The sequence below is a fragment of the Choristoneura fumiferana genome, chromosome 9 (genome assembly GCF_025370935.1).
Source record: "Choristoneura fumiferana chromosome 9, NRCan_CFum_1, whole genome shotgun sequence".
Lineage (NCBI taxonomy): Eukaryota > Metazoa > Arthropoda > Insecta > Lepidoptera > Tortricidae > Choristoneura > Choristoneura fumiferana.
Window position 1 is genome coordinate 5,240,068 of NC_133480.1, and position 19,256 is coordinate 5,259,323.

At 36.2% G+C, this 19,256-nt stretch overlaps 1 protein-coding gene across 1 annotated transcript; it reads right to left on the reverse strand.

The window, feature by feature from the left end:
• Positions 1 to 2,015: 2,015 nt before the first annotated feature.
• On the reverse strand, positions 2,016 to 18,074 carry LOC141431038 (ras-like protein family member 10B). Its single transcript, XM_074092004.1, has 3 exons — positions 17,876 to 18,074; positions 15,761 to 15,906; positions 2,016 to 2,812 (listed from the first exon to the last, which is right to left on the reverse strand). The coding sequence occupies exons 1-3, from the start codon at positions 17,958 to 17,960 to the stop codon at positions 2,198 to 2,200; spliced, it is 846 nt and encodes a 281-aa protein (XP_073948105.1). The 5' UTR covers positions 17,961 to 18,074; the 3' UTR covers positions 2,016 to 2,197.
• Between the last annotated feature and the right edge of the window lie 1,182 nt (positions 18,075 to 19,256).

Consider the following 19,256-nt stretch of genomic DNA (forward strand, 5'->3'; position numbering starts at 1 on the left):
CATTTCCTCAAAACAAAATGTTTGTTCAGAGCACTAGCTATCACTAGTGCGAACGCGGCTTTACATGATATAAATATTTTCATATTTCAAATCCAAATAAATTGCATATTTCAAGAGTAAGTTAGCTTATTTTAGATGTACTTTATTTTTGATAGATTTGAGTACAAAAGTACAAAAGTACCCTGGAAAAGAAGTTACCTAAAATAATTCAAAAAGTCTTACAAGTAAAGATTAAATTTTTCTATAGATAAATACTTAGCTAACTTGATTTATGAAGCTGTCATAAGATTTTTTGAATAATATTTAATACAGTTGGCATTTTTTCAGCATAATCAATCAATAAGTCAATAAAATACAAAGTAAATCACAAAATTAATCTAGAATGTTCTATTTAGTGATTGAGTAAGTCCAATGAATACTCCATTGTAAAGTTTTTTTTATAATATACTTGCAAAGTGTGTATGTATACGTTTTGCCTATGCAATTTATTAAAAGTGTAAAAAAACCGATTTCATCAAAATTCTTGAATAAACACTCACTGGATCGAATCAATAACACATTTATCTATAATTCGTGTCTTTTAACTAGATGATTGATCACTTTTTTCACCAAAATGCACTTGATTTCAATAATAAAAAATAATTTGAAAAATCTTTGTCAAAATCTGACGTTATTACTTACTTGATTGAAACATGTGTATTTTATAATCTGTAGTAGCATCTTATAGACTAGCGTAGAGATGGTGGAAAATTTGACATTTTAAAAATCGATTAATGCGCGGATGAATAAGCGATTTTTATTACTTTCCTTAAAAATAAAAAATAGTTACTGCTTTTATAATTGAATAAACAGTCTTTGGAATTAAATCAAGTATTGTAAATAATAAATAGACAAAAAAACGCTGATCTGTTCAATTAATAAATAATCGATTCACTGACCAGATTCATTATTTTGCAATAGGTTCTAGGTTTTCACATCACTAAATGTCTATGGTCGGGCGGGTTAATCGCGTCTTTGTTTACGCTTGTCATAAATTGGATCGGAATACAATATAATACGTATAAGTACGTGTAACTTTGTAAATCGTGATTTCAAAATTTGCACACTGTTTTTCTGCCACTTCCCGGTACCCGGTTGAGCTGAAATTTTCCATACCTACTTAAATCTGGTGACAATACAAAAATCGGGCAGAGAAATTCTCTTGTTTTATTCAGAATCATCTTCACAGAGAGGAGGTTCAAAGGTGGCATAGACTTAAAACTTGGTACAATAGCAAAATAACTTGTATTAAAAATGAAATTTTTTAACAAAAACTTATCGCTGAAACCTTTTATTCTAGATAACGTCAGGTCTTTGCCGTGATACACTTTGCACATCGGGTAGGTACTGAAGAATTTGTTTACTCAATATTTTTTTTGAAAAACATTGACAAGTGTTATTTAGTTGAAATAACCCAATCACTGCCTGATTAATTTACTGAAGTCCAGAGAATACAGGTATATGTAGGAAAGTAAAACACTTAATTGAGTTGATACGCATCATAATACCGGAGTTAAAAAAAAACGCTAAGCTGACTAATGAAACTTAGCGGGCGAACGCCTTTAGACCATGCGGTATTATCGACGCACACGCACAGTTAGCGCTGCTCATACTACTTTTCAACAGGCGTCCACCCGCTCCGTGCAAACCGCGGCAGCTAGCGTACGCCCTAAGAAAACTAAATTTCAGAAGACTAATGAAATTTGTACCTACACAATATTTTAGACCATTGCGGTATTATGATGCATTACCAATCGTGAATAACACTTACTAGAAACATAAACCATACAACTAATATATTTTGGGACTTAATCACGACTACGGAACGAACGCATCCTTTGACTAGCCGGCGGCGCGGCGTTGTGTAGCAATAAATGCTTAATAATTCTTTGGACTTGAGCCACATGTTTATATATTTTTTATTTATATTTATATTTATACATTTTAACATACCCGTATGTCCTGTACAAGCACGCCTACTAAGTTATATTTGCAAAAACTTATTACTTATATATTTAACTCTTTACTCAACTATGCTCAACATCGACAACGTAACTATTCTAGTGTGCGTTCGTCACTATACTTCACTAAACATTGTCCATCAACAGAACCTTTTCAATTCTTCTTTCAATCGTTTTTTATAACTCATAGTATGGTGCTAAGTAACAGTACATCTATTCTCTGATGCTCCAGCGGACGAATCTGGGGGTGGCTCGGAGCTCTTACCGCTGCCACTCCATTCAAGAGCGTCAATCATCTCCATGAGTTCTTTGAACACAGCTATCACCCTCCAGTTGTATTTAGCAGAGCACTCAACGTAACCACACTTCCAGTGTTTGCGGACAAGGTTGACGATATTACGTCGCTTCTCTCTCGAGTCTCCGCAGGCACTTTCAGCTATTGCCAACTGTTGGAGCCCGCTGGCTGCCGATGGCGTGTTGCTACACAGCAAGTCTTGTTTGTTCCCAACAACGAGAACTGGTACGTTTCTCATGTCCCGGCTTTCGACCATTTGGTCTCGTAGCGTGCGGATATATTGGAACGTCTCGACGTTGGATAAATCGAAGACTAAGATGTACGCGGTGGCGTTTCGTAGACCGTAGAAGCGGTAGTGCGCCCATTCATAGTAGGAGTTGATGGGAAAGTAGGGGATGACGGGCACGTCTGTTATTTTCACTTCATAGAGGTGTTCGTTTATAATCACCGAGGGGTAAAATGTGTGTTTTCGGTCCGTCGGTATGTACTCTTCGGAAAAGTCACTCCAGACAAATTGCTGAAAAGAAAAAAGACGTTAATTAAAACAGTCATTTGCGGGGCTGTCTTAGAATATAGAAAAGGTAGTTTTTTTTGCGTAATATCGCCTAATAACGCACGTTGTATATACAATGACTCTTTATTGTTCATAAAATATTATAAATTAATAGATAAAAAGGGAAAAAGATGTACAAAGGCGATGGAATATCTTTGTTTCAGACCGGGGCGATCTGTAGTTTGTAACTACAAAGAAACTAACCGCTCATCCGGACAAGAGATATTAACTATTGAGTATTTTAACTCTTTTCCACTCTTGGCACTGTGCTCGAATAGTTCGCTGAGCTATGATATCTGCGATGGCCAATTGAGATGGACGTTGGTGCAGGCTTTACTGGAATATTAATCGGGATTCTGCAGTATGCGTTTGTTTTGCTGGATTTACTTAGTTTGACTCAGAGATAAATCCAAACTAGCGAAATTTAGAATGTCCTAAGACCCAGCGCACAAAGTTTTAAACAATAAATGACAACTTTTCGTAATTTCCATTAGGTTACACAATACCTACTTATGTATTTATTAAAACCCACGTTAAAAATTGTTCAAGTTTTCTACACAATTAAAGTGTGGCAAAATTTAAAAGTCATTTACATTCGGACGACAGAACAGTAATTTGCACTTTTTGAAGCAATCTTTATAAAAGTACAGAGACAATAGCACAAATTGCAGACAGTACGTCGACACGTCCAAGTTTCATGGACTTGCATTACTTAGTGGCTCTTCAGTTTATGTATATTATACAATTCTATACTGGTACGAGAGCAAGCGAATATTATTCAAAAGAATTCGATATACCTAATGTGCCCCAATGTGTAATGTGTTCTAATGTGTGTAGGCGCCGTGGTGGCCTAATGGTTTGACCTATCGCCTCTCAAGCAGAGGGTCGTGGGTTCGAACCCCGGCTCGCACCACTGAGTTTTTCGAAATTCATGTGCGGAATTACATTTGAAATTTACCACGAGCTACGGTGAAGGAAAACATCGTGAGGAAACCTGCACAAACCTGCGAAGCAATTCAATGGTGCGTGTGAAGTTCCCAATCCGCACTGGGCCTGCGTGGGAACTATGGCCCAAGCCCTCTTGTTCTGAGAGAAGGCCTGTGCCCAGCAGTGAGACGTATATAGGCTGGGATGATGATACCTAATGTGTTTTTTTTGTTATCTATGCTATAAGTCAGATAATAAACGGCATTCGTGAAGAAATGTGTTAGGACTGAATCCTAACTTTTATTCCTAGTATTCCGATATCCCAGCCTATATATGTACGTCCCACAGCTGGGTACAGCCTTACTCTTAGAATTAGAGACTTAAGCCGTAGTCCCCACGTGGGCCCAGTGTGGATCGGGAACTTCACACATGACATTGAATTGCTTCGCAGGTTGGTGCGAGTTTCCTTATACGATGTTTTCCTCTACGATAAAGGTCGCGGTAAATTTTAAAAGTAATGTCGCATATGAATTTTGAATACTCAGCGGTGCTAGCCCGAATTTGACTAGGTAAGTACTTAACTAAAAATATTATTATAAAATTATTACTTAAAATAACTTTTCTGAGTGAACTTTAAGATTATAACGAAGGTATCTTTGTTGACGTATCGATTTAACCTGTCCTCTCCCAGAGGCACAAATTTGTGCCTAAATTCCTTTGATTCTGTTATCCTGGGAGATGACAGATTAAAATACGATATTTTTTCAAAGTAGCGACGACAAATACTTAGTTTTATAGACAACATAGCAAACTTAAATTTCTTACGTTACTTATACGTTTTCTTTTACATCTGCGTCTTTCGTATCCACGTAAAAGTTTCACGGGTGGGTGGATCTTGACGGAGAAGGTGCCAAAGTAGAAATAACAGCGTTGTGGGTGCCACTGGGGCGTGAGGTGTGGCGGAATGATCAAAAAGACAACTGTTTGTTGTCGTAATATCTCTAACATAAATAAAGCTTAATAAGATGCGTGACTTTGAGATGGAAAAAGATTTAAATTATAATAAATTAGACTCATCAAAGCTAGCAATTGAATAGAAATTAAGTACGAAATTTCATAAAAAAAAATCTCGAAAATTACATCGTGAATTTCATTAAAGACATAGACAAAAGACATAGACATAATTACTTTATTTCGACATCAAACTTAAAAAAACACCCGTAATTTCATTTCTCTAATCGTAGTGGTTGGAAGTTTGACATTTTATTCATATTCTGGTGAAATTTTGGTAGGTACAAAAAGTAGCCTATGCGGTATTTCATACTTCCAGTTTCTAGCATAGGAAACTTTGTTCATAACTATGGTCAAGACGACATTAATATCTAAGGCTTAATACAGAATCCATGATTATTATTATAGACAGGGATTTTCGGAAATAATTCCGATCTGCATTGGGTTTCTTCAAATAGTAAATCTACGAGTAGGTACTGTACCTGTTGTCATTAAAAACCATTGTAAATATGTTTTAAAACATAAATATATTACTCGTTGATTTTCTTGTGGGTGTCTTCTTAACAGAGGTTTTTTAGAAACGGTAGTGGTAGATTTTTAACATTCGTGAGTGTTTGTTATAGCCTAAATTGAATAAATGCTATACGATCTAAACTGTGATAAAGGCTGTTTAGTGTCTAATGTTAGATTCATTGCGCATCTATAGAAAACTTCTGCCTCTGCTAGAAAATTCTATAGCAAGTACTGCCTTAAAATGTAATTGCAATTTTCTCAATGAAATTTGCTGTTCGTAGCAAATTCGTTGTCACGTCGCTCCCCTCGCATTATAATGATTAAATTTAAAGACCCTAATCAATGCTTCTTAATGTCAAGACTTCTGTCAGTTAACGCGAAAAGAACCAACGAAGCGGAAAAGGGACTCCATAAGCTGACAATACAAAAACAGTAACAATACAGTTTTTTCACGCTTCCTAAATTGACAACTGTTTTTTTTCCGATGGCTCCTAATTGCTCGTTCACAGTTTCCGCTTTATAATAGAACGCTTTTTTCATTTCGACAAGCAACTTGCTATTGCTCGCGACTTTGTCTGCATTACGAGGGAGTCCTGCATTTTTCCGGGAAAAACTAAGCCTGTGTTTATTACTTGCTAATGACATAGCTTATTAGTGTCAAATCCTACTAATATTATAAATGCGAAAGTTTGTAAGTCTGTTTATTTGTTTGTTTGTATGTTTGTTTGTTACTTCATCACGTCTTAACCGCTAAACCAATTTAGATGAAATTCGGTACACAGATAGATTGAGCCCCGGAGAAGCACATAGAATAGTTTTTATCCCGGAAAATTGCATAGTTCCCACGGGATTTTTATTTATTGTAAAGATATGAAAAGGAAACTCGACAAGTAAGCGCCTTAACTCGTTCCAATCATCTGAGAACCTATATTTCTCGGTGTCCCTGTATTTTCTCTATCTTTACCTTTCTTACTTATTACAGGACTCCGTCGTCTCACTATCTCACTAATAGGTCCTGTTTTATGGGTGAGCTTAGTAACAATGAGATAACATAACACTTATACAGGCCGGTGTCTTATTCTATGACGAATTGCTCCTCCTTAAGCCTTTGCTTTTAGAATGGAATAGAAAATTCTAGCTTTGTTGATGTTTCTATTTTGGTAGTAAAATTAGATTTTAAAAGGTTCGATGGAGTTTGATGTTACGCTCAACTATTCCGTTAAATGGAGGAGTATTAGATCTTCTATTAGCCCTGTTTTCGCCCACAAACTATCACAAGCACAAAGCTATGGGAGTTGGCAAATAAAAATCCAATTGACACGGAAATCCTCTTGTTGAAGTAGCAATGTGTTGCAAAGACCCAGTTCCCATCTTTTCAAACAATCAAATGCTGGAGTTGCAAGGTTCCAGTAGTAGGAAAACAGGACGACCTAAAATCACGAGATGACGGTTAACAAACATACTCATTTCGTAAGTATGAAATTACTTCCTGGACAGTACCTAACGGGTTCCTTTTAAAATTTAGAACCCGTCACATCACAAACAGCACGCGGGCCGAGCGGCAGTGTTGGGTGTTTTGAAATGGTTCCATGTCATCATTATCATCTTCATCATCACTATCATCATCATCATCACTAGCAACGACCATCATCATCACCATGACTAATAATAATAATCATCATCATCATCAATCGTCATCATCATCATCATTACCATGACTAACAATCATCATCATTATCACCGTCAACCATCATCAATCATCATCATCATCATCACATCATCCTCACCATGACTAACAATCATCATCAACATCATCACCATCAACCATCATCAATCATCATAATCATCATTATCACCATCACCATCATCACTATCATCATCATCACATCATAATCACCGTCATTTCATTATCACCATCATCATCATTTTTGAGAAAAGCACTATACAAGCTTCGACCAGTAATCGCCATCCTAGCCTCGTATCATTGATGGCCTCACCTGGCGGTTCGGCCATCAAACTTCTACACGTCCAGGATGGCTTACTTACTGCACTCTGCAGTAATGTACTATTACTCGAAGGATATTATAATAGTAGGATTAAGGGATTATTAATTATATACACGGAGTCTCTGACCATGGGGCTTTAAATGCAGGGTTTGATTGTAGTCGCATAACTGAGCTACTTTTGTTCTGCTAATTTTTAAAAATGTGACCATTGTTAATTTTTTTTTTTTATACAAATTAAATGTAATTTTCAATGTATGCGATACAATACTAAATTGACGGCACATTGATTGGTTTGTCTTGGAGATATCAAAAGTTATTTCAAGGCCCCCATACCAAAAGACAGCGAAAACACCACAATTTAATTTACTACCATCTATTAATGTAATGAGCATGCATTTGAATGAATAAATATGAATATGAATATAGACTGATTTGACAATTAAACTTTGAGGATCAATAAATGATATAAATTTAAGTTTTTTGAAAATGTTTCAAAACAAAAGTAGCTTAGTTTTGTGAGTAGAACCGAAATTTGAATTTAAAGCCCCATGGCCCCCCGGAGACACCCTGTAGAATTACACAAAATGGCGTCATTCTCTGAATCACTGTCAGGCCTCCCTAAGCTCAGAATAACCCCCTGCAACCTAATATAGCCATACCTAAGTCACGCACGACTAACGATCCCCATACGAGACGGCATTACGCGAGCAATTTACCTACTATATTACATGTCGCGTCATATTATAATTTAATATCCATTTCCATTACGGAAAATTGTCTGGTTTGGCTTACAAACACCGCGTAAAACCTTATTTAGACGATGCGAGAAATATCGTGCGATATACACTGGCATCCATGGAATAGAATTGATAATCTTCTGTTTTTGAAGTCGGTTACACACTAGAGAAAATAGGCTGCCAATATGAGATGATGATAATATTGAAATAAAATCAACGGAGCGTAGTTAAGATTGTTTTTTTTATTAATCTTTTTGTATTTTTTATTTCATTCCAAATTTTTACTTTTACGGTCCAGCAGTGGTGTAGCGGTATAGCACGTGGCACATCTTTATTTCAGTTTGTATTTTCAACTTATAAAGAGGTCAAAATTTGTGCAACCAAGAAACTAAACTTATATATTACAAAAATAGAAACCGACTACAAAAAAACCATGAAAATATTTTTCTACCAGTCTGAAGTCGGTGCCTCAGCAGAAGACAGCAGGATTAGAACTATAGTCGTCTACATCACCTACATACTATATTATATTGGGCTAAATCACTCCTGCTGGCTCGTGCTGAGGCACGGACTTCAGACTGATAGAAAAATATTTCCATGGTTTTTTGTAGTGGGTTCAATTTTATGTTACATTTTTTTTTATTCAGTGCTGCCGTCGATAAGGGTTTTCATTTTAAGTGTACCTTCACACAATTTTTATATGTCCATTTTGTGACGATTCATATAAAATGTATCGAAATAAAGTAACAAAACTGACAAAGAAAATAGGGACGTCCTTTTCTTCATCTTAATCATTGTGAGTAAGAAAAACCCAAACTTACCTAATAATAAAAAATTCAAACGAATTAATATAAGTACTGGTCCTTTTTTGAAGTCAGTTAAAAATTAATAAAGGTCACACTCAAATATGAAAAACCCTTGATGATGTCTATAGGCGCAGTGCCCCATAAAAAAAAATGTATTGTATAATTCTTTGATGTATTTAGATAAAATAAAACACAAAAATAACATTTAAAAGTAACAAGACTTCTACAACATTTAACACTCCATCTGAGGCTTAAGGAAATCGGTGCATAAATTAATTTTGTATGGAGAAACTGAACTGAATAAATAAACAACTGGCGTCAAGTAAAAACTGGCCAAGTGTGAGCCCGATTTGCTTAAGAAGGATTCCTTCCCGTTGTGGCAAAAATACGTTTCTTTGAAAACCTTTTAGTTTTAGAACATTTCTATAAAAAGGTATATATTATAAGTCTGATTTGCAAAAAATAACGTTTTTGTAAGAATGTAACTAATTATGATTATGGAGTTTGGAACCTAAAATTAACATTTATTTACTTAATTATTATAATGTAAGAAAGCAGGTAGGTAAAGTGAATGAAATTGAGACTAACTGTCTTCCGAAAAATGTTCTAATTAACTTGTACAGAAATTTGACCCTTTTTTATGACAGACCAATGAATATTGGTGAACAGTCACGAAAAAAATCATTCCACTTACGCGATAGTTTCATTTAATTGTGTACCTTCTCATTTTATCAATTACTATTTCATTTTTCTATTATTTTGATTAAATAATAAAAAATCACTTTCAAGAGACCATGAGTCAATATTTCGGAAACGGACAAGACGATTGAATCATCCCCTGTGTCAGGGTCACATTTTAAGCGCTATACATCAACCTAAATGCTATACGGGAGTACCTATACTTCCAGAGAAAAGAGGAACTATTCCTTTACAATTCAGTTCACAATAAAGCAAAGAAAAGGTCGCAAGGGTCTGGGGTTTGATCGATGGAGCTCATAAGTCATTTTCCCTCTAGAAAAAAAAAAACTAAGTAATCTGTGGCTGCGATCTAAAAGTATTTTTAGGCATGTGTCGGTGAGAACGCGGATTGAGATATTGCGAAAAGAATCGTTATTTACCACGCGCCATACAAATCTTCATAAAAGTTCATTACTAAATACTCAGTTTTGACGCATTCTTGAGATACATTTTTTATGCGACGTCTTTACGTTACTCCCGGATTGTGTTCGAATCGCTTAACGGTATAGTGCCTATTCAATTATTGGAATTATACCTTTATAGTTTTTGTGGTACTAGTCGGGGCAATGAACTTTTAGGCAAAGTTAGGCGGCGGAAGGTATAGATAGAGACAGGAGTAATAATTAATGTATTTTTTTAATAGAAATACTAATGATTATCAAAATGATTACCTAATAGCTATTGTACAAGCTTTGCATAGTTTTGCGAATAAATCAATGTGCTTGTAACGACCTGTAACACCTGTTAGCTTACCAATATTAAATTCATTTCATTTAGGCAACAGATAATAAACATTCTTTTAGACGGGGTATTCTTTTTATAATATTCATTGTTATAGTTAGTTGAGATATCTTAGGTTAGTTCTTTTTTATGTATGTATACACATAATTGAACAAAATAAAGTAAATAAATCATTTCACTTCTAATTTAAGAGAGTACGGTGAAATTACTGGCACTTGAGGTATCACATCTTAGGCCTCTAGGTTGGCAACGCATCTGCAATACCCTTGGTGTTGCAGATGTTTATGGGCGGTGGTGATCTCTTACCATCAGGAGACCTTCTTGCTCGTTTTCCATCCAGTTGAATAAAAATAAATAAAAAAAAAACATAAGTATTTGAATTGATAAATAAAAATACTTACTCAAACATCAAGAACAAGACGTAGAAGAACAAGGATCACCGACATAGCCAAGCGAATTAGCTCGTTGAAGTGGCTATGGGCGGGCCATATAGCACGGAGAACAATGGTCGTTGGGGCCGAAAGGTTCTCGAGTGGAGACCGCGGATTGGCAAGCGCAGCGTAGGACGTCCGCCAACGAGATGGACGGATGATCTGGTTATAGCCGCGGGTTCACGGTGGATGCAGGCCGCTGCCAACCGAAGCTACTGGAGGTTTATGGGGGAGGCCTATGTCCTACAGTGGACGTCCTACGGCTGAAATGATGATGATGATGATGAAACATCAAGAATATTCATTTTTGTTCATTCATTTAACTGTTAACTGAATTTATAATGCGACTGGATGGAAAACGAGCAAGTGGGTCTCCTGATGGTAAGAGCTATCACCACCGCCCATAAACATCTGCAACAACAGGGATACCTCCTAGTGGCCTAAGAAGGGTACCTCAAGTGCCAGTAATTTCACCGGCTGTCTTACTTTCCACGCCTAAACACAATAGTGCAAACACTGCTGCTTCACGGCAGGATTAGCTAGCAAGATGGTGGTAGCAATCCGGGCGGACCTTGTACAAGGTCCTACCACCTGCAAAATGCGACTATTTCATGATAAAATCCTGACTGAAAGGTCAGTGACTGTTGCTTAATCTAGTGTTGCAAAACTATCGACATCGACAGTTTCATAATTATCGAACTTAAAACATAACAAAGGAAATTAAAAAAAACTTGCCAAAAACGAATAAGTACCTAAAGGTAATCCTAGTCAATTAACCCTAAGACAGGTATTATTTAAAAACTAATATTGTTGATATGTATCATTATATTATTCGTAGTAGCATTAGTCCTTTGTAGTTTAAATAAGTAGATAGCTTAAAACAACCTTTACTGCCGCTTCACTTTTCGTAAATTGGTTCCAGCATTCCACTAAATTAACATGGGGTTTTCCAAAAATTACATTTTAATCTTTATTTACGTTAAATGAATAACACCCGGGGCAATATTATTATTATTATTATTTAGAAGCCTGTAGAGGTGTCCCACTGCTGGGCAAAGGCCTCCCCCATGTCCTTCATTCTACCCTTTCTTGGGCGATCTCTGGCCAGCTGCGAAGAAAGGCGTCCAGATCGTCCCGCCATCGACGCCTGGGTCTACCACGCCGCCGAAGCAACCCGCAAACCCCCCCGGCAAAACCCTGCACCCGGGGCAAATTTCATGTTTTTTGACACTAAATGGTTAAGATTTCGCGATTTACCTACAATCTATCTAATAAGTATTTGTTTTGCCTTCTGGACGATATTCTATTAATTCTAACTTTCAATTAACTGTGGTTTGTTAGTGTGGCAATAAATGACCTTTTTTATCTGTGGTCAAGGAGCGAAACTTTGATGCCGGTGACGTCATTATGACGCATATTGACGAATAGGATGTTTTTATAAATAAGTACTGGCCGTCTCAAGTGTCAATAAAATATCCGTAAACTAAAGAGGCCAATAAGTTGTTAGTGATTATCTATAATCTAGATAAAAACACTGTATGAAGTTTGACGTCATACGGCTGTCACCGGCATCAAAGTTTCGCTCCCTGGGTATTATCGATAGTTCACTCGTTAGTTACAACACTAGCTAAATCCTACATGTTAAACATTGTAACATAAGGAGAGTGATGGCTGTTTCAACCATTCTAGGGAGGTTTTTACCTACGAGTGGAAGCGGTTGGTTACATTTTGATCACATGTGAGGCAAGCAAGTCAATTGATACTCATTTTTTCGCGTACCTATTTTGTTCCATCCAAAATTACTATTCGTGGCCTAGTAAGCCTCTCAAGCAGAGGATCGTGGGTTCAAACCCCGGCGCGCACCTTTGAGTTTATCAAGAATCATGTGCGAAATTACATTTAAAATTAACCACAATTTAACGGTGAAGGAATGAAGGAGAGAAACCTGCCTAAACCTGCGAAGCAATTAAAAGGAGTGTGTTAAGTTCTCAATCCGCACTGGGTTCGCGTCGGAACTATGGCCCAAGCCCTTTTATTCTGAGAGGAGGCCTGTGCCCAGCAGTGGGATGTATATAGGCTGGAATAATTGATTGACTGATTGAAAATGTCTATGAGAAGGTATTATTCTATTTAAAAGATAATACCTCCATTTTTTATTATGGAAGAGTCATGTCTTTTGATCCCTAAGGTGGGCATAAGCGTCTGTTAATTTAATTTTTACCACAAGCTTTTTTTGTGTATTGTGTTTTTGCAGGTGGTAGGACCTTGTGCAAGGTCCGCCCGGATTGCTACCACCATCTTTTTCGCTAATCCTGCCGTGAAGCAGCAGTGCTTGCACTGTTGTGTTTCGGCGTGGAGAGTAAGACAGCCGATGAAATTACTGGCACTTGAGGTATCCCACTTAGGCCTCTAGGTTCGCAACGCGTCTGCAATACCCCTAGTGTTGCAGATGTTTATGGGCGGTGGTGATCTCTTACCATTGGGAGACCCACTTGTACGTTTGCCATCCAGTCGAATAAAAAAAAATAACTTACATATGTATATCAAATTTAAGTCAATCCGACCAGACTGGAAGTGGAAAAAATGGAATGGATGGATAAAATCTCGTAAAAAAAGTAAAGTACCTACCTACCTACAGACTGTGCAGTTCCAGATAATTACGAGTAAGTATGTCACACTCTATAGGAAATATAATACTTATGTTACAGTTCGAAATGTACATAAAATAATAAAGGGAAAAAACGACCTTACTAGTAAGTAACTAGGTACTACAAAAAACAAAAAGTACTTAATACTTGGAGCCCTTTGGTGCGATTTTATATTATCTGGTCCAATATAAGCCAAGAGTAAAATGTATGAAATGTACCTGAACCGATATCGGATATGATATTGATAAACTTAAAGGCAGGTACATAATTCGTACATTTTAATTGCTTCGATTTAGCATCATCTCATCTCATATTGGATCGGATTGTACAATGAACTGTTTTATTAAGGTAGGTTTTGTGGCACTGGCGTCCGAGAAGCTGGTAAAATAATTAAAAAGGCAGGCAGCCGTGTATTTTACAGTAGCGCGCACGAAAGAAGGGGCGAATAGAATAAGGCCAAAAACCTACAATGAAAAAAATTAAAAAAATACAATTTTTATCTGGTGTTGCTATACTTATATCGATAGAATCGATTTAGCATGCAACAGGGATAACGTGGAAGTACTCCTTAATCGCCCAAGTTTTCTTTATCCCAAAAACTAACACCGCTTCTACAAAGAAATGGTCATAAATCCCCTATTGTTCATCTCAAATATTCTAAGACAGAAAAGAAGAGTCATAATTTAGCATTTTTCTCCACCATTTTTATTTTATTCGCCCAAGAAGCAATAAACTTTTGATCGGAATAATTTACGAAGCGAACTCTTCCCAGTGTACGATGTTTACGAGCACATTTGTGAATGGAATTGGATCCGTATTACCCACTTTGGATTCTGACGGAAAATTGTTAAGAATGAATTTGAGAGAGTGAAACCACTGATGTTTATAGTTTTGACATAAATTACACTGACGACAGCATAGTAAAGGGTTATCTCCAATTTTGCAGATTTACAGTGCAGCTGATTTTTTAAAATTTGGAACAGTGTTCATAAAATACAGTAGGAATGTGATTGAGTTATTGTGAAAAGATATTTGTATATTTAATGAAATAATGTAGCTGGCTTCGTCCACGCTTAAACAAAAATAATCATAGCCACATTCACCATGCGTACCACTTGTCAATTGCAATTGGCACTATCCTAGGCCAAATTAAAATTTTCGAATGTCGGCTAACCCTTTACGGCCGAGAAACTGTTTAACCGTTTTTTTTTTTCAAAAATGACAATTAATTGTGGTTCGCGAAAAAATGATTCACACGCGCTCAGTACAGTTGTATGATTGTATCAAGCCGGCCGAAAAGGGGCGTTAGTCGCCTTTTAAGAGTTTTAATATGTAGCGGTTTCTGACAGGTGGAATATCGCCAGATGGTGCTAGTAGGTAGGTATCATGAAGTCCGTTCGACGTTACATATTGCTTGCGATTGGTTCATTTAGTTATTTAAGAGAATTCTCTTCGTTCCATTCTCCATACAAATGTAGTCCCGGTCTCATTTGAAAACTAGGCAACAGAGATGAAATTTTGTAAACTAGTATGGACTAGACATAATTATTTATGCCTGTGGTTTTTCAAATTTTCATATAAATATGTAATATCAGAATTACGAGAGCTCAAAAGTCGACAAAAAAGATGTCAACTTTGCACGAGAATTACAGACTAATAAAGCATTTCTACAAAAATTGATAAAACCACAGGCCCTGAAAGGGATAAAGGGGGAGGGTATTTTTATGTTTATCGAATACGTTTAGGTAGGTAAATAAATGTTACTTTCTCTCTCTCTCTCTCTCTCTCTCTCTCTCATAACAATTGCACTTTCTGTTATTTTTAAAATTATTTATAAATTTATCTTTAAAGCGCACACACTAAGCAGATACGATAAGATATCTGTATCTGAACGCATATCTGTCAATAGCGCTCCCTATACAATTCAATGAGCTAACACACACAGCGCAGATAACTTATATTTTACCATGAAATATCTGTGGGCACCGACATATATCGAAAGATGGCAAAGATATTATCTGCGTATATAAATTGATCTGTGTATACTATCTGCCGATATAAATATGGTATAGTATTTTATCTGCAGATAGATACAGGTTGTTGTGAGAGCCCTGCTGCACAGGAGTAAATCTAGAAGAGATAAACACGAAAACATTCTGTATAAACAATCCGCACCAAAAAACAAGTCTACTCAGTTTTAAGGATTTAGACTGAATGTATCGTCTCGTATATTATCGTATCTGCGTAGTGTGTGATAGTTTCAGATCATTAAGTTATTATACGCAGATAAAATATTATCGTATCGGCGTAGTGTGTGACATGTTTAAGTAGGTATTGAAGATGATCTATTTCACCTGTATGATGCTGGTCTTGCCCACGGCTGGGGCGCCCAGTAGCACCACTTTGACGAGGTCCAAGCTGTCCGGGCTGGGCTCCACGCTCGGGGCGCCCACTGTCATGGTGCCACCGGACCCTCGCTCCAGATAGTCCAGGTCGAGTTCTACGACAAAAGAAAGTATTTATTAAGTTATCAGTTTATTTTCAAAACAAAACGAGCAAAAAAAAATGAATGAGTGTAGTTGAGAAAAGACTCTAAAATACACTAGCGGCAAAATTTTTGCCCTCAAATGTATGCAGTTATAGGTAATTTTGTATGGAGAGTGGACCAAATTTTGTGCCGCTCAGTAATTATATAGTTCGAAGCACATTCGCAGTTTGTGTCGTGTTTGTATAGTCATAGTCATAAAAAAATTCTTGTATTAAAAATGTAGTTATTAACAGAAACATAGAATAATTATTATGTTTTACAATCAAGGAAGTTTACGAGTAAAACATTATAATAAAAATACACATAATTACAATACAAATACAATACAATACAAATATTCTTTATTGATCACCAAAAGCAGTACAGTGATAGCAGCAACGCAGCAGTGCAGTATTTGAACAAATAAAATTCACGCATACTTATTCTGTAAAGAATAAAAAAAATAGGTAATTTTATTATAATCGTGACCCTATTTACATATATGTGTAGAGTAGGTACCTACGCAGTGTTTCACTATCTACTACAAATAACCAATAAAAATCTTGTTGGAAGATCAAAGGCATAAGTTAGCATTCCGAGTTGGAATCAATATTCCCGGCTCAGCATCGAGAAAATCAAGTAGCAATAAAGATAAAGTGAAGTCTCAGATAATGGCAAAATGAAATTTTCATTTTAATGTTGAAATGGAACTTTATTTTCGTCTCGTAAGTTAATTACGACAGGAAAAAACGGAGTGTTAGTAAATTAGATTGTTCCATCTTGAATTTTTGATTACAGGTCACAAAGTACGTACTTTACATGATATGCACATAGGTAACATATAGTCCTAGCAGCTCAAAAGGAAATATGGACTCGTCTGTCTGTCCGTCCGTCTGTCAAGAGACTTTCCTCAGGAACGCACAGAAATATTAAGCTAAAATTAATGTCAAATACTCAGATCTGGTAGCCTTTGAATTGAAACAATGAAAATTGATAAAGATATTTCCATATTAATTGCAGTTACTGAAAAACCCGCAAGTAGGGTATTTCCAGTTGTCCTAGAAACTTGAAATGCGGTATAGAATTAGCTCTTATAGCACAACCAATAAGAAAACTGAAAAATCAGATCTTATGACTCTGTCTATGACTCTAACTATCTCAAATGGCCCCATACTATGTGTATTTAGCTTAGGATTTTGTACGAAACCCTCGGTACGCGAGTCCGCTTAGCACTTGGCTTTTTTTAATAAAATTATTATTTTGCAAAGACATTTGGAATGAAGAAAGATACATGTAATAATTTGAGAATTTCTAAGAAGATTCTAGCAAATGATACAGATAAGTAACATCGGAAACAACACCTTGTTTCTACATAAATGTGTAATTCCATAAACACTCAATTTCGAGAGCGTTCCTGGAAGCTTTCTAAAACTTATTACTTTATTACATTAGACGTTTTACTGCTTTGGAAATTTCTCGTAGGTGTAATAGACGTAGAAACATAAAATTAGATTCTACCCGTGGCTTGGCCTCAGTGGAAGATTAAATACCTATTGCCTAAATGCCACTAAACCTGCAGGGGAGGTAAGTACTCGTACCCTAAAAAATTGTTGTTTCGTAATTTTTATTTTACCATTTTGTCCTCAGGATTAATAAAAGCAATTCAAAAATGGAACGCTGCCAGCACCTTAGGACCTTGCCTAAAGTGTCTGGCTAAAATAATTTGTTTGGTTGCCCTTTGCAAGGTCTATTTTTTTTCCTAAAATCTTTTGGTCGAAATTGTTTGGTATAATATTGTATGGTATACCTACTTATTTTTTGCATACATATTTATTATTTACCCTAGGTATAATGTCAGTGCCGATATTCATTAATGAGGATATTTTAACGCAATGTAAATAAAACAAAAGATTTGATTTCGTTACATATAATCCGGACTCACCGAGAATTTTAGTTTGTTTCGTACAATTTCCTCGTGCGTTGTCCCCATCCTTGTCCTTTTTCGTCGTATTATCAAATCTGTTCATCTCTGAATTACCAAACAACACAACACGTATTTAATATACTTATACATTATACTAGTTTTAAGTCAATTTCATAAATCGTTATACATGTTATTTCGAATTTATTTTCACTTCTCAACCAAAATCTCAACTGCGAAAATTTTCGAACCACAACACTGATCAAGCTTGAAAGATATTTCTACACAATGACACTTAATCTGCAGATCAATAAAACTTTAAATATTAAAACATCGCGTTTAACGTAAAATTTGGCGGGAATTTTTCGCAGGAAACGTACGCTCACTCTCTCCGACGTCACAGGAGCTACTGACGTACCTACTGATTCTACTCTGAATTCAAACGATAGGTAGAATCTTGGTCATCTTAGATGCGGGAGCGTTTTTTGCTCATTTCTTCGGACACATTATGTACCACTACGCGCTTTAGATGACCATTTGTCCTTTCACGTAGACGCTAATTTTCGCTATGAATTTTTTTGTGTTTATTAGTGGCCAGTGTTTATGTGATGGCAATGTTATAACATCATTATTTACTGACTGGCAATGATAAAGCACTAAGATAATTAGTTAAATCGATAAATGTGCCTGAGCTCCTGAGATGTTCTATCAAAATGTGCCTGATCAATAAGTACTGCAAAGAGAATAAACTCTAATACTTTGCAATTGCGTGGAACTTCTGAAGCGTTTTAACCAGAGTATTTCATGTTACGAAAATCAACGATTAATATAGTTATGTCCATCAATGAACTCCATCAGATTGCTTCCCAGGCAGGGTCACCTGATATACCTACCTATGTATTTCATGAGATTCCCCCTCTAAAAAAAAACTAAGAATCCCAATCACCACGTGGTGGATGGTAATTAAATTGCAACTGGTAACACACGGGATTTGGAGATAGAAACGCTTAAACTCCTCCCAATCAAATACATGAGTTTAAATGAGATATTTCTTAAAATAACGAAGATATGAGGTATTAAAAAAATAATTTCAGCGATCGTATGTTCCTAGATAACATTAAATCCGACGAAATTCCAGGATTCTCACATTCCCGAGTCATCCAATTTATATTCAAGAGGTGTATTCGCAATAAAAGAAGTAATGGCGGACTGGATGCGATGATTAAACTCTGTCAGTTAGACGCTTTTGTTGTTTCTATGCAAACGGTGCTTTAGTTGGGCCCTTTTGCACGGTTTATAGCCAAAAAATTATATCATTAACCCTAGTTTATGCATAACAGTTCCATACATTTTGTCACGACTCATGAGTTAGACAGTTACCTCGGCTCTGAGCAAGTGTGTT